The following is a 13,279-nucleotide window of genomic DNA, read 5'->3' as shown; positions in this document are numbered from 1 at the left end:
TATTAAGGACCCATTATGTGTCAAGCATGATTCTAGGCATTAAGAATACAGAGAACAAGAAAGACAAGATCTTGTTCTCATAGAGCTTACAGCCTAAATATTGATGAGAAGATCTGATTTACTTTCTATTTAAAAGTCTAAAATCCCATTCCTAGGGACGTTTCCTAAGTTTATAGACAATAACATTCAAAATAACTCATAAAGAACAAATACTGTAATGAAACAGAATCAGAGAAACTGTGATCTGTATAGACTTAGATTCATATATCCTGTGTATCTGCTAGCCATTTCAATGTATTCAACACTGTTCTTCCAAACTTCTAGTTTCTAAAACCCAAACTGAAAAGAATTTATTTTAAAATAATTCAAATTTTTAAAAATCTAATAATGTTTATACAAAGAGTGACTCTGTTGCAAATTTTTAAAGATTCTTTGCAAAGCTTATTAATTCCCAAATACGTATTTCCTTATCTCTACTTAGAAAGTTAAATGTCACCTTCTCAACACCAAACACACTTCCCAGGTTAACAGAATAAAGACAGCGGCAAGTTGTGCCTCAGCACAGAATTTAAGAATTCCTCCACTGCTGAAAGCTTTCGTTTGGATAAACATGTGAGACTCATAGATATTACCAGATATTACCAGGACTTCAAGGTGACTTACTCATGATTAGAGCACAGAAATGAAAGGTCTTACTTTATCAAAATAAATACATCAAAGAGAGAGAACAGACATTGTACATCAAAAAAGTGTATTTGCTTGCACAGAAATCCAAGAAACTAGGAACTATTCAGTTCCAACTTGGCTTCTTCTCTGCACTCTCAAATAGAATGTTCTCCAAACTGAAAAAGCTAGGGAAAACATGGTTAAAGAAATATTTCAGGTTGAAAAGTACTACTGCTTAGCATTCTTTAAGTCAAAATTCAGTTATATGAATTTATTTGAGAAAAATTATGCTTATAAGATTTAATAAGACACTGAGAGCTTCATGTAATATCCAACCTGACACTCCCTTCAGAATTCCGCAAACCATTAGTTCCTAACTTACCTGAGATATACTGCTTATTGTTCAGTTTTAGCAACAAATCACATGCATACTTTAGAACATAAGAACTGCTCAATGAACAGTAAGTTACAAATGAACACTAAGGTGCTTCATAAAAGGTGGTTAATATTTTTTAAAAGGGCTAAATTTATACTTTAATAACAAATAAAGCATTTTCTTTTATTCCAAAAGGTGAGGTGGTGGTTGATAAATACATTTAAAACATGATTTACTGTGTACAGTTTTTAAAATTACACTTGTAAGCTCTCAGCCAGCACTGTGAATTTTTGATGTATCTGAGATGTCACCAAATTTGAGGAAACTCAATAGCAATATCTGTTATCTCTTTATTTTTTTAATTTTTTTTTAAAGATTTTATTTATTTATTTGACAGACAGAGATCACAAGTAGGCAGAGGGGGAGGGGTGAAACAGGCTCCCTGCTGAGCAGAGAGCCCGATGCAGGGCTGGATCCCAGGACCCTGGGATCATGACCTGAGCAGAAGGCAGAGGCTTTAATCCACTGAGCCACCCAAGCACCCCTGTTACCTCTTTATTTTTATTCCAGATACAAAAGTATATGTGTATAAAGAGGGGGGTTTGTGTGCTGGGGGAAAAAAATGCTTTTCGGAGTCACAAAGATCTAGCCTTGAATTCCAGTACTACCCTAAACTAGTTATGTGACTTCTAGGCAAGTTACTTATCACCCTGTTCTATCTATCACTTTCCTACCATGATGGAAAAAGCAGGGTTATGGGAAGGACTAAGTAAGTTGTTTTTTGCTTGTTTGTTTGTTTGTTTGTTTGTTTTTAAGATTTTATTTATTTATTTATTTGACAGAGAGAAATCACAAGTAGATGGAGAGGCAGGCAGAGAGAGAGAGAGGGAAGCAGGCTCCCTGCTGAGCAGAGAGCCCGATGCGGGACTCGATCCCAGGAACCTGAGATCATGACCTGAGCCGTAGGCAGCGGCTTAACCCACTGAGCCACCCAGGCGCCCCTAAGTAAGTTGTTTTACATGAAATGCCTAATAGACAGTGTGACACACAGTAGGTATTCAGTAAATGGTAGTTCTTAGGAGAGTGCCAATTTTCTTTTTGATCATTAGACTGACTACTCCAGTTAATATTGAAAATTACTGACTAACAAGTCTTTGTAACTAACAAAAGTGTATCTAACAAGTTTATAAAACCAAACCCTTACTCAACTTGAATGCCAACAAATATGCACCTTCTTCTTTAGCTCAAATATATTTTGCATGACCTTACATGAATTGCTTAGATAAAAGCTTTTTCTCTTCAGCTTTTGTTATTTTAAAGTGCAGATGCATTTGAGTCATTTTCTCCTTTTGTTTCATATCCTTAAGATCCAAAGCTTCAAAGACATAATGTCAGCATGCAGTCGATTTATGACGGAACTCTTGAAGAGACACTGAAGAATTACCTTGTCAATCACCCCAAGGACTCTGAAGGCCTTCAGCTCCTCGGCAGGGCTCCTTAGGTTCCAAGGGGGCCTTGAACTTAGTGATCCTGGAGGCTAATGGAAGATATCAAAGATTATACATCAATCAGGGAGGTACTTGAAGGAAGACTGCCTGCTGAAGCAAATGCCAGGCCAAAGGAAACTAAATTTATCATAAATCAGAGAATGGAAAGATGAAAGGAGGAAGTTTCTGTTTGTCTGTAATGTAAAATAAAAAAATAATAAAATCAAAAAGAAAGAAAATCAAAAAGAAAAAGCAAGAAAAAAGTTGCAAGTAAATAAATCATAACAACATTGAAAACAAAATTTAAAAAAAAAAATAATGAGCTGGTATAGTTTCTAGAGCAATAATACAATTCAAAACTGTACAGCTATAATGAAACATTGCAACAAATGGGAAACTGAGCCAACAACCATCAATCACAGCCTTATATTTACCCCAGATGGCTCAAGAGCAATTTAGAAGGGGAGTACTAAAAAACAATGTAATAATCGATAAACCCAGGGAGAGAGGCAACATAAGTCATTCTCTCCCATCATGAAACAATAGTCCTTTAATGTTACTTTATAAATATATACCATGTATTTTAAGAGAACTGGCAGATTCAAGTTTAACCAGAAGAATTGTCAATAACTGTAAGAAATGCAGAAACTCGGGACGCCTGGATGGCTCAGTTGGTTGAGCGGCTGCCTTCGGCTTAGGTCATGATTCCAGCGTCCTGGGACTGAGTCCCACATTGGGCTCCCTGCTCAGCAGGGAGCCTGCTTCTCCCTCTGCTTCTGCTTGCCACTCTGTCTACCTGTGCTCACTCTCTCTGACAAATAAATAAATAAAATCTTAAAAATAATAATAATAAATTCAGAAACTCCATCATATAACCAGTAATTGTTACATCAAGTTGTTTAAGACTAGAGAGGATTTACAGGAGAAGACAACTTTTTTTTTTTTTTAAATATATGAACATGTGTATTGTGGAAAACTTGGTCTGCTAACTACGATAAAGATCAGTGAAAACAGGAAAGGATATTTCAGAGTAAGGCACAATAAAAGAATAATCCAAGCTTCCCAGCCATTGGTCTTAGTGTTTCCCTGTCAGTGAAGTACGACTTCAGTCTAAATAAACTCCAAAGACACCTCCATTTAGCATTTACAACAGGAAGGCAATGTCATATTAATCTGTATAGTAAAATGGTAACGTTGCAGAGGACGACTAGAGACACAAAGCCTTTAATGTATCCTCAAAGCACGCTTGTTTGTTGTCAGAAATCTATCAGAATTTCCCCGTGGAAAATATGGAAGATAAGTATCCTGGTTAATGAAGTGTCCTGATTAACAGTTACTGAGATACCACTTCTGATACTTCCAGTCCTTGTGCAGACCAGTATCACGAGACACAGAGCTCCCTGGGAACAGGAAATACACCTCATTCAGCTTCATACAGCGCCTAGGCGCGCCAGTTGGAAAGAGAGAGGAAAAGAGAGGAAGGAGGAAGAGGGGAGGAAAATGAGAGGAGATAACACAGAAAAATGAGGTGTCATTTATAACTCGGACAACTATCATTTGTGAAATTTTCTAACAGCAGCAGCTCTAATTGCTTTTAGATGTTTGTTTGTTTTTAGGTTTAGCAAGCAAGGACTAACTTCCGTGTGCTCCAACTTCTTACTATATTGCTTGCAGTCATTCTACTCCACAACACATTCTAATCATTAAAAATTCATCTCCCCCTACTCTATTATCAAGGAAGAGTAAGAGTTGCTTGTAATTTTGTAAGAGGAATATCAATGAAAAGTTATATGGAGACAAGAGTAATTAATTAATCCATTACATTTCTCTTTAAAAATATGGCCAAATGAGTCGAACATCCCTATCTTCTATTTATTTATTTATTTATTTATTTATTTATTTTTTAAGTAGGCTCCATGCCCAGCATGGAGCCCAATGCAGGGCTTGAACTCATGACCCTGAGATCATCACCTGAGCTGAGATCAAAAGTCGGATGCTTAACTGACTGAGCAACCCAGCGTGGAGCCCAATGCAGGGCTTGACTGACAACCCTGAGATCAAGACCAGACCTGGGATCAAGAGTCAGACACTTAACTGACTGAGCCACCCCGGTGCCCCCTATCTCTTATTTCTACCTTACTAACTGATAGCATTGGATCTTTCAGTTTCCAAAGAAAGGTTTTGGTTCACTGTAGGAATCTCAACAACAAAGATAGCAAACTATAAAATCTCACCTTTCAGTGAATGATGACTATGTGCCCATTATATGCATTATAACTGAAAAGAAAAGAAACCATCAAAAGTCATGATCCCTTAGCTTCAAGGGGTTTGTAATTTATTTGAGGGGATAAGCCAAATACATGAAAATTTAAATAACAACAAAAGTTTTTAAAAATACAAGACAATAGATTGTCACTAGTTTGTATATGAGAAACTGTAGTCTCAGAAAGAAGTAGAACTAAAGATGATTTTAAATGCTATGTTGGAATTAGGATAAGGAAAAAGATATTATTATATATAGGATTGGAAGGGAACTGGCCTGGTGGGGAAAAAATTGTTCACATTGTAGAACAAAGGAAAATAAAATTATGCATTAAGGGCCAGTCACTTTTCACAGGCCTTGAATGCCAGGTCTGGACCATATTCTCCACAGTCTAGAAAACAAGTTTTTGTATGAGAAACAACCCAATGAAAACAGTGATTTAGTAAGGTTACTTCTGCAAAGATGGGAATGGTGAAATTGTAATGGGGAAAGACCAAAGGCAAAGTGACCATTAAAGTTCTCTTTCCACTTTCACCGTCTATAAAAGTTTAAGATCAGAGAAATGAACAAAGAAAGATCATGAAATAAAATCATCAATAAAAAATCCTGTATTCCTTATATGCAGCGTTTAAATTGGGTAGAATCCCTATAGATCTATTCCTTTTTTCAGATGGCAAAAGGAAACATAAATCCACAGAATTGTAAGAACAGAAAGAGACAGAGATCAAGTCCAACATTCTCTCTTTTTTTTTTTCAGATGAGAAAACTGAGAAGTGGCAAGGTTAAGCAATCTAAGATGACAAAACTAGATAACAGATAAGAGGGGATTAAATCTTACTTATAAAATAATATAACAATGTTTGGGGAAACTCCAGCCAATGCTAAGGGAATGGGAATGGGAGAATATACTATATTTCTAGGAAATATGGCTGATTTCCTTAATGAAAAAAGTGAAATTTCCACTTATATATGTAACTACTGTAACAGAAGATGCCTAGAGAAGCAAGGGACAATTGTATTCATCTATACCAAAACAAAACACAGGAGGTGGGGGGGGAGGGGATACATGATGGGTCTTAAAAGAATGTATGATTATCCAACAATCTTCAAAACCAAAGATGGCAAATACGTATCACTCCACTGCTGAAGCCCTTGGCAGCTATCTCTGTTAATCTCACACTCTGTCTCATAATACAGTGTTCTTGGCAGCCATTACCAGAGGATTAGAGTAAACACACCAATAAAATCTGTTTACGATTTCTGCTCTACATTCTCTAAATGGCTGAGTGATGCTTACCTTTGTTTTTGTTGATTTCTTTAAAGTTTATTTCTTTAAAGTTGCAACTTTTCTTCTCCTGAAAACAGGAGAAAACACTGTTCTCACTGAGATCTACCTCCACTCTTACCAATCTGTGAGTGCGGTACTTGTCAAACTTTAATGTGCTGGCAGATCACCAGACAACCTTGTTAAAATGGAGATTCTAATTTGATCAGTCAGAGAGAGGCTATGAATCTGCATTTCCAACAAACTAACAGGTAATGCTGATGCTGCTGGTCCACCAACCACATTTAGAATAGGATTAGCTACCTGTCCTTAAGTAACCTAAGAGTAAGTCACAGTTCGGGGGGGGGGGGTCTTGGGGGGGAGCAGATAAGGGTAAAAGGAAAGCACTAGAAAAAACATCAAGAATCCGCACTCTGAAACCTGATGGCTAACTATAAATACCTTTGAACTTGGCTTCATCTGTACATTTTTGGTTTTGTCGAGACTTTCACTGGCAACTTATTAACCCTCCAACAAGGTTTCCTAAGCCTTTCTTAGATCACATTTCAAGGATGTCCTACTACTGAGGTGAATTGCCACTGACTACCATCACTGCTTGGGCCATGTCTCACTAACAGTGACACAATACTCATTTTAAAATATTTCCTAGAGGAAAACTGAGAAATATCAATAAGACCAGTCAACAAAATGCACAACAGAAAAATATTTTCAATATTACTCCAATTGTACTCAAAATCTACAAATATTCGGTAAAGGCATGTATTCTACATACTAATTTTCATTCACACCTTGTTCAACTGCATGACAAAAAATGTATTCACGCTTTAGAAAGTATACAATCTTTTATGTCCTAAATATAGACCATTTATTGTCTTTTCCTAAATTTCAATCATCTTGGTTTAAAATTCCTAGAGCTAAAAAGAGCAGAAAAGCTATTCTAAGTCTTTTCCAGGAAAATCCTCTTTTAATATTAATTCTGAAATCCTTTGAAGTCATCTCCAATTAAAAAAAGAAGAAGAAGAAAAAGAAAAAGAACTCTGTCTCCATCAGTTAAGTAAGACTTCACCTTTACTTCAAAATTCATTTCCTTTTTTTTCTGAAACCTGCCCCTTAAGTTTTCTTAGAGCCTGTTAATAATGAAGCAATGGAGAAAACAAAGCGCGCTTTTGCTCCTTTCCGTCCTTTTTTAAAAAGGATATTACCATGAAGGACTGAAAAGTTCAGAACTTTTATATTTACCACAAAAGAGTCTCATAAATAAATTCAATAAAGCAAAAGCCTAAATCATCACAGAAAACTCCAGTGGAATGAGTCATGACCTGGACTGCACCAATGGGGAAAAACAGCAATCAACATAAAATCTTAAAACCAGAAGGAATTCCTTTATTTTCCTAATCAATAAGGCTAGGAAGAAATATTTGCATATGGATTCTAGAGAGAAATGATATCTGCTTTGCACAGAATGGACCTTAGCAATCATTTATACCAATCCTCTTACTGTGTTGGTTGAAACTGAAGCCCAAAGAGGGTTAAAGAAGGAAACAGTGAATTCACCAAGCTCATCAAGAACATGGAGAAGACATTTAAGTTAAATAATAGATAAGAAAATAATCAAGCATGCTCCTGACCTAAGAGCCAGGTTCAACAGCATAAAATACAGTGAAACAAAAAGCAAATACTAACCATAAAAGAGAAACATCTTGTTCTAGCAAGAAAAATTGTCCTCTAGCTTCCTTGTCTAAGAGTTGAAAAAAATCCTAGCACATCAAATCTGATTTACTGGGTAGTTCTTTTTACCCCTTTTGATACAAGTTTCTACTATTCTACATGACTCTTTACCATTCTCTCTTAACTTTTGCTTCCTCAGTGTCGTGCATACTTGAGGGCCTCAATTATATAGGGCCTCAACTATATAGGGTTTGCAAAAGCAGAGACTGTGTCTTTATCCTTTGTATAATTCCAAAGTATATCAGTTTGATAATGTATAAATAGAGAGTCTTAACAAATGCTTAGTGAATTAATATATAATCTAATATAACCAGTTCTCCTGTATTAGATCTCCTTAGTTTTATTTTCATTAGAAGCTATGCTTGAAGGGAATTTCTGACTGATATATTCCATGGCTCCTTTCTCCAAGTCAAAAGCTAAACAGCAGGCTTTATACATTTATTTCCTTAATAAATTACTGTTCACAGAAGTGATTATGGAAAACTGTAACAGAGTCTACATAAGCAGGGAGTCTGAAGGAGTATGAATAGGTAGAACATTCAAAAGTTAACATTAATGGGAAGAATAAAGTCTAGTAATTTTCTAAAACTGTTAGAACATTTGTATACAAGATGAATTAGTAAAATAAGTAAGTTCATAGAGGCCCATCCTGTTTAATATTTTATAATTGTCCCCCAAAATGGAATTGAATGTACATATCAGGATTGGACATAGGGAGGGCTGTCAACCCCAAAGAAAATAAGACTTGAATTCAAAGTAATCTTTAGATAAACATTCCATTTAAATATTATAGTTAATGGAATATTTAGACAAATATTCCATTAAATATTATATTCACTCCTAATAATACATTATATGTTAATTTTTAAAGGTAATAATAATAATAATAATAAATATATTTAAATGGATAATCATATTTAAATTTATATTAAATATATATAGTCCATAAGTATTCCATTTAAAAAGGATAAAACAATAAGGAGTTTAAAAAATAAACTCAATAATACAATTAAAACAACGATATAAAATAGGAAAAGATTAGCAAACAGAACACAGAATAATAATCTGAAAATGAAACAGCAGATATCTTATTTAAAATATATTCATAATATAAGAACAAGTAACAAAAGTATATTACTTCCAAATCAGAATTTAATTTTTAATTCTAAAAGTAATGATCAGGTGGCGCCTGGGTGGCTTAGTCAACCAGTTAAGTGCCCGACTCTTGATTTCAGTTCAGGTCATGATCTCACGGTCGTGAATCAAGCCCCACACTGGGCTCTGCGCTAACCACAGAGCCTGCTTAAGATTCTTTCTCTTTCCTTCTGTCTCCCGCCCACCTTCCCCACCTCCAGAGCCGCCCCGGGGAACATGCATTCTCGCTCTCTCAAAAAAAAAAAAAAAAAAAGTAATGGTCACTTAACATTGAAAATTCTCACTAATAAGTATTTATTTGATAACTGCATATTTTGAAAAGATCACACACAAAATGAAAAGGACTCAGAAAATCAGCAACAAAAAGTCTAATGGTCCAATAAATCAAGATTAAGTATTGGGCTATTTTTTAAAACTAGAAAATTGAGACATGTTACAATTGTCAGACAGTATATAACCATAAAAAAAAAAATGGGAAAAATTATACAAGGCAGTATCTGAAGGGCTAAAACTTATTAAACAACTCATAAACTTAGCTTAAAGGCTAGTCTTTTTATGAGGTAGGCACTTGACTTGCATATGTATATGTATATATATGTATATTTGCATATGTATATATGAGTGATTTTTTTTAACTCACTTAGTCCTTACAATAACCCAGAAAGGAATTACTATTATCATTATTCAGATATAGAAACTGAAGTTAAGATTGTCCAGTCTTCTATGGCTTTAAATGACACAGGTGGGATACGAAAAAGCCCACCTGCAACTTAGATTAAGAAAATAAGCATTTTCTCCCATCTCTAGAAGATATAATTTTTCAACTGTATCAGAAAAGAAATTAGTTTATATAAATAAGAAAAACAGAAAAGTCAATTCTTGATATGTACTAAATCCAGATAGATATGACATAAAAACAATAATAAATCACAATGTTTCCAATGTTTTAAGCTGATTCACCTGCTTTCTAGACCAGATAGAAACCTAAAAACCTAAAAAACCTTGTTAGAATTATGCCTTTATAATTCTTGGTGATCTATAGCAGCCACATGTAGGACTTATGCTTAAATAATTAGTTTCATCATGAACCAATAAAACTGTAGAGGAATTATACAAAAATCATTAGTTAACCTTAAAAAGTTTTCAAATAAAATTCAGTACAAATTACCATCATTTTACACAGGAAGTTCTAAAGGTAGAGTAAGGGACAAAGGGCTGAGAAAGAGGAGAAAGCATGTCCCATTTTATTCCACATTTGGTGGTTCACTTCAATGCTTTTTCTTGCCACCGATAACTTGTTAGAAAATTATTGATAAAATTCCAAAGACCAAAATTCTCATTCTAATTGTAAATAAAGCCAAGAGACAAGACAGCAAAAATGGCTAAAGAAAATACAAAAAATAAAACATAAGACATACCTGATATACATCATCAAGTTGAGGTTTTCCATAAAGGCCGGAGAGACTCTCTGCTCGCAGGAGGTACTCCGCTGTTCTTCTCTTCACAGCTTCTCGACGGGTGGGGCTTGACTCTCCTAAAAGGAGAAAACAAAGCCAGGACATGTGAAAAATAAGGGAATTCCTTTTATCCAAACTGTAGAGTAACTTCTTTTTACCCAGTTCACTACTTGTTCACATTTCTAACTAAAAAGAAGAGATATTCAAAAATGGAACAGACATCAAAGTTTTTAGTATTAGCAAGGTCTAAATATTACCACCATAAATGTGATTTATCCAAATTTGGAAATTTTCCAATTTAAGTTTAGAAAGAGAACCCGATACCTTTTATTGGAGGTATCGATATACAAGAAATATAGTACAAAAAAGCTCTGGAGACAGAAGACTAGCCTTGTCCAGGCAGTATGCAAATGTCCAATTCAACAAATTGGGACTAAATGCAGTAGATGTGTAGTAAGAGCCACGACATGGATTCGATATGTTCTAAAAGTACCAACAAACTGGAGAATAAAATTATTTAAGGTAACTCTGAATTCACTCTGATTTCTGTAAGCTTCATGGTTTTTTCATGAACAACAAATTGTCACGCACCTTATAACTGAAAATAAGAATGTAATTAAAATGTATGTTAACCAACTGGAATTAAAATAAAAACTTTCTAAAAAGAGAAAAAAGAACTACTAATTGAAATCCTTGTAATATACAATTATATGAAACTGAACAAGTCATTGACCCTGCCTGGCTCTGTTTCTCTAAACAAAGGGTATCCAAAGAACTCAAGACCTTGAAAAAGAGGTGTTCCAGCCCATGAAGGAAGTACTGGGCTCTCTCCTCTCTAGAATGGAATGATCCTAAGTTTTTACCCATTTTATATACCTCAGTGTGATACAACATTTCATTTGAAGAAAGGATTCCATGACTGAAAGTTAAAAAGTCTGAAAACCACTGTACTATATAATCTCTAAGGCTCCTTTCACAAATAATATTCTATACATTCATACTATACATTCATGACTCATTTTTATAAAAGCACTTCATATATTTTTAAAATATATTTTTTAAAATATTTTTATTTTTTTAAATAATTCACTCTATGTATTTTCTGAATGAAGTTAACCAAAAACTATCATACAGTGGAAACTGCCCTTGACTACATTCTGGAAACCATGGTTATCTAAACTCTGGCTCTGCCTCTCACTAGTCATGTGACCTATGATAAATCATCTCAATTCTCTGACCCTCCTCCTCATTCTCTAAATATATACTTCAAATGACTGCAGAGATTAAAGGAGACTATACATAAAAGACACAACAAAGACAGCTGTATACAGGAAGCACTAAATTGTAAAGGTTTTCAGTCTTGGCTTCTCTCTAAACCAAATCCTACAAAATAACGTTTCCGTGTTACTGAAGTGAACTGAACTGAATTATAGTAAAGCAGGCATTTTCCCTCCAAAGACTACTAGTAGAAAAACTTTATTTCTGCCTAGAATAGCATCTTCTATTTCTTCTGGGGAAGGGCCCTTTCTTCTCGCCTTCCTAGCCTTCCACCTCTCCCCTACCACTACCAGCCCTTAACAAGGTGGTGTGAGAGAAAACGGCATTCGTGTTTCAGATCTCTGTCCCTCTGCCCCTTATTAGTAAGTCAAGGGTGAGTCCTCTGTCACAAGCTGGGCCAATGACAGAACCCCACCCTCTTGGCCACAGTTGGAGAAGGAAGGAATTGGCCCAACACAAACTGGGCCAATCAGTCCCTCTCCACTACGATGCTGGAAATAAGGGGACTGGGAACTGCCAGCAGCCTTAGTTTCTGCCAATGAGCAAAGAACCAATCAGAGAAGCACTTATGAGAGGAGAAAAAAAAAAAAAAAAAGAAAAGGAATCCTGGTGTGACTGGGGTCCCAGATTCCGCAGAAGCTACATTCCTGCCATTCTTTGCCTACTATAGCTCCAATGTAGATTTTCTCACATGTGCTAAAGAATCCAGACTGAACAGAGAGCCCTCAAAAAAAACAGCAACCAAATTGGGATTGCAATTTTGCTTTAAAAAAACAAAAAACAAAAAAAACAAAAACTTCCTTTCACAGCTTTTACATTACTATTCCATCTCTCTTCCCCTTTATAAGTAATTCAAAAATATAACAGCCTTGGGGACGAGCAGACTCTATCACTTCTTAGCCATGGAACAGTCTACATTTATTAACTCTCCAACTACTCAAACTTCAATTAAAATTAAAATATCAGTATGATTCCTGCCTCTGTCCTTAAAATTCACTGAATTTCTAAACCCAAGCTTTTATTTTTAAACATTGTATCTGTGAAAGTTACCTAAGTAATGAAAATATGTTGTGAAGGTAAAATGTGCCACACATAAATAAGAAACATTCATCATTTCTACAGATTACTCATCCTTTAGTTTTGAGTTTACTGTTCATGGACTCTTCTACTTCCATTATGATGAGTTGCTTCTCATTGCACATTCTACCTTTCATGCCCTAATTTAAATTCCCCACTTAAATTTTTTTTTTTAAGATTTTTATTTATTTGACAGACAAAGATCACAAGTATGCAGAGAGGCAGGCAGAGAGAGAGGGGGAACCCCACCAAGCAAAGAGCCAGGTGCCCTATGCGGGGCTCGATCCCAGGACTCTGGGATCATGACCTGAGCAGAAGGCAGAGGCTTCAACCCACTGAGCCACCCAGGCGCCCCCCACCACTAAAATTTCTGATTCAGCATAGGCTAAACTGCAACAGAAACTACGGCAATTTAGTTTTTTTAACTTCAGTGTGATTATAAGCTTTAACACAACTTCAAAATTTGCTTTATTCAAAAAAATTAATGTGTCTCCCAAAATAATTTGA

At 35.3% G+C, this 13,279-nt stretch overlaps 1 protein-coding gene across 7 annotated transcripts in view; it reads right to left on the bottom strand.

The window, feature by feature from the left end:
* The window catches only part of RPS6KC1 (ribosomal protein S6 kinase C1), a 177,885-nt gene that overhangs the window by 77,716 nt on the left and 86,890 nt on the right, over positions 1 to 13,279 (bottom strand). For all 7 annotated transcript variants that reach the window (XR_004279901.1, XR_004279903.1, XM_032316993.1 and 4 more), the window contains 2 exons: positions 10,379 to 10,494; positions 2,487 to 2,579 (listed from right to left, as the gene is read on the bottom strand). Coding sequence is in view for 5 of the 7 variants with exons in the window: in XM_032316993.1 (XP_032172884.1) it covers positions 2,487 to 2,579; positions 10,379 to 10,494 (209 nt within the window). In the remaining 2 variants the exon portion in view is untranslated. The remainder of the gene's footprint in view (positions 1 to 2,486; positions 2,580 to 10,378; positions 10,495 to 13,279) is intronic.

This window comes from Mustela erminea, chromosome 17 (assembly GCF_009829155.1).
Source record: "Mustela erminea isolate mMusErm1 chromosome 17, mMusErm1.Pri, whole genome shotgun sequence".
NCBI lineage: Eukaryota > Metazoa > Chordata > Mammalia > Carnivora > Mustelidae > Mustela > Mustela erminea.
The sequence above is the reverse complement of the archived record's forward strand: the minus strand, read 5'-3'. Positions and strand labels throughout refer to the sequence as shown.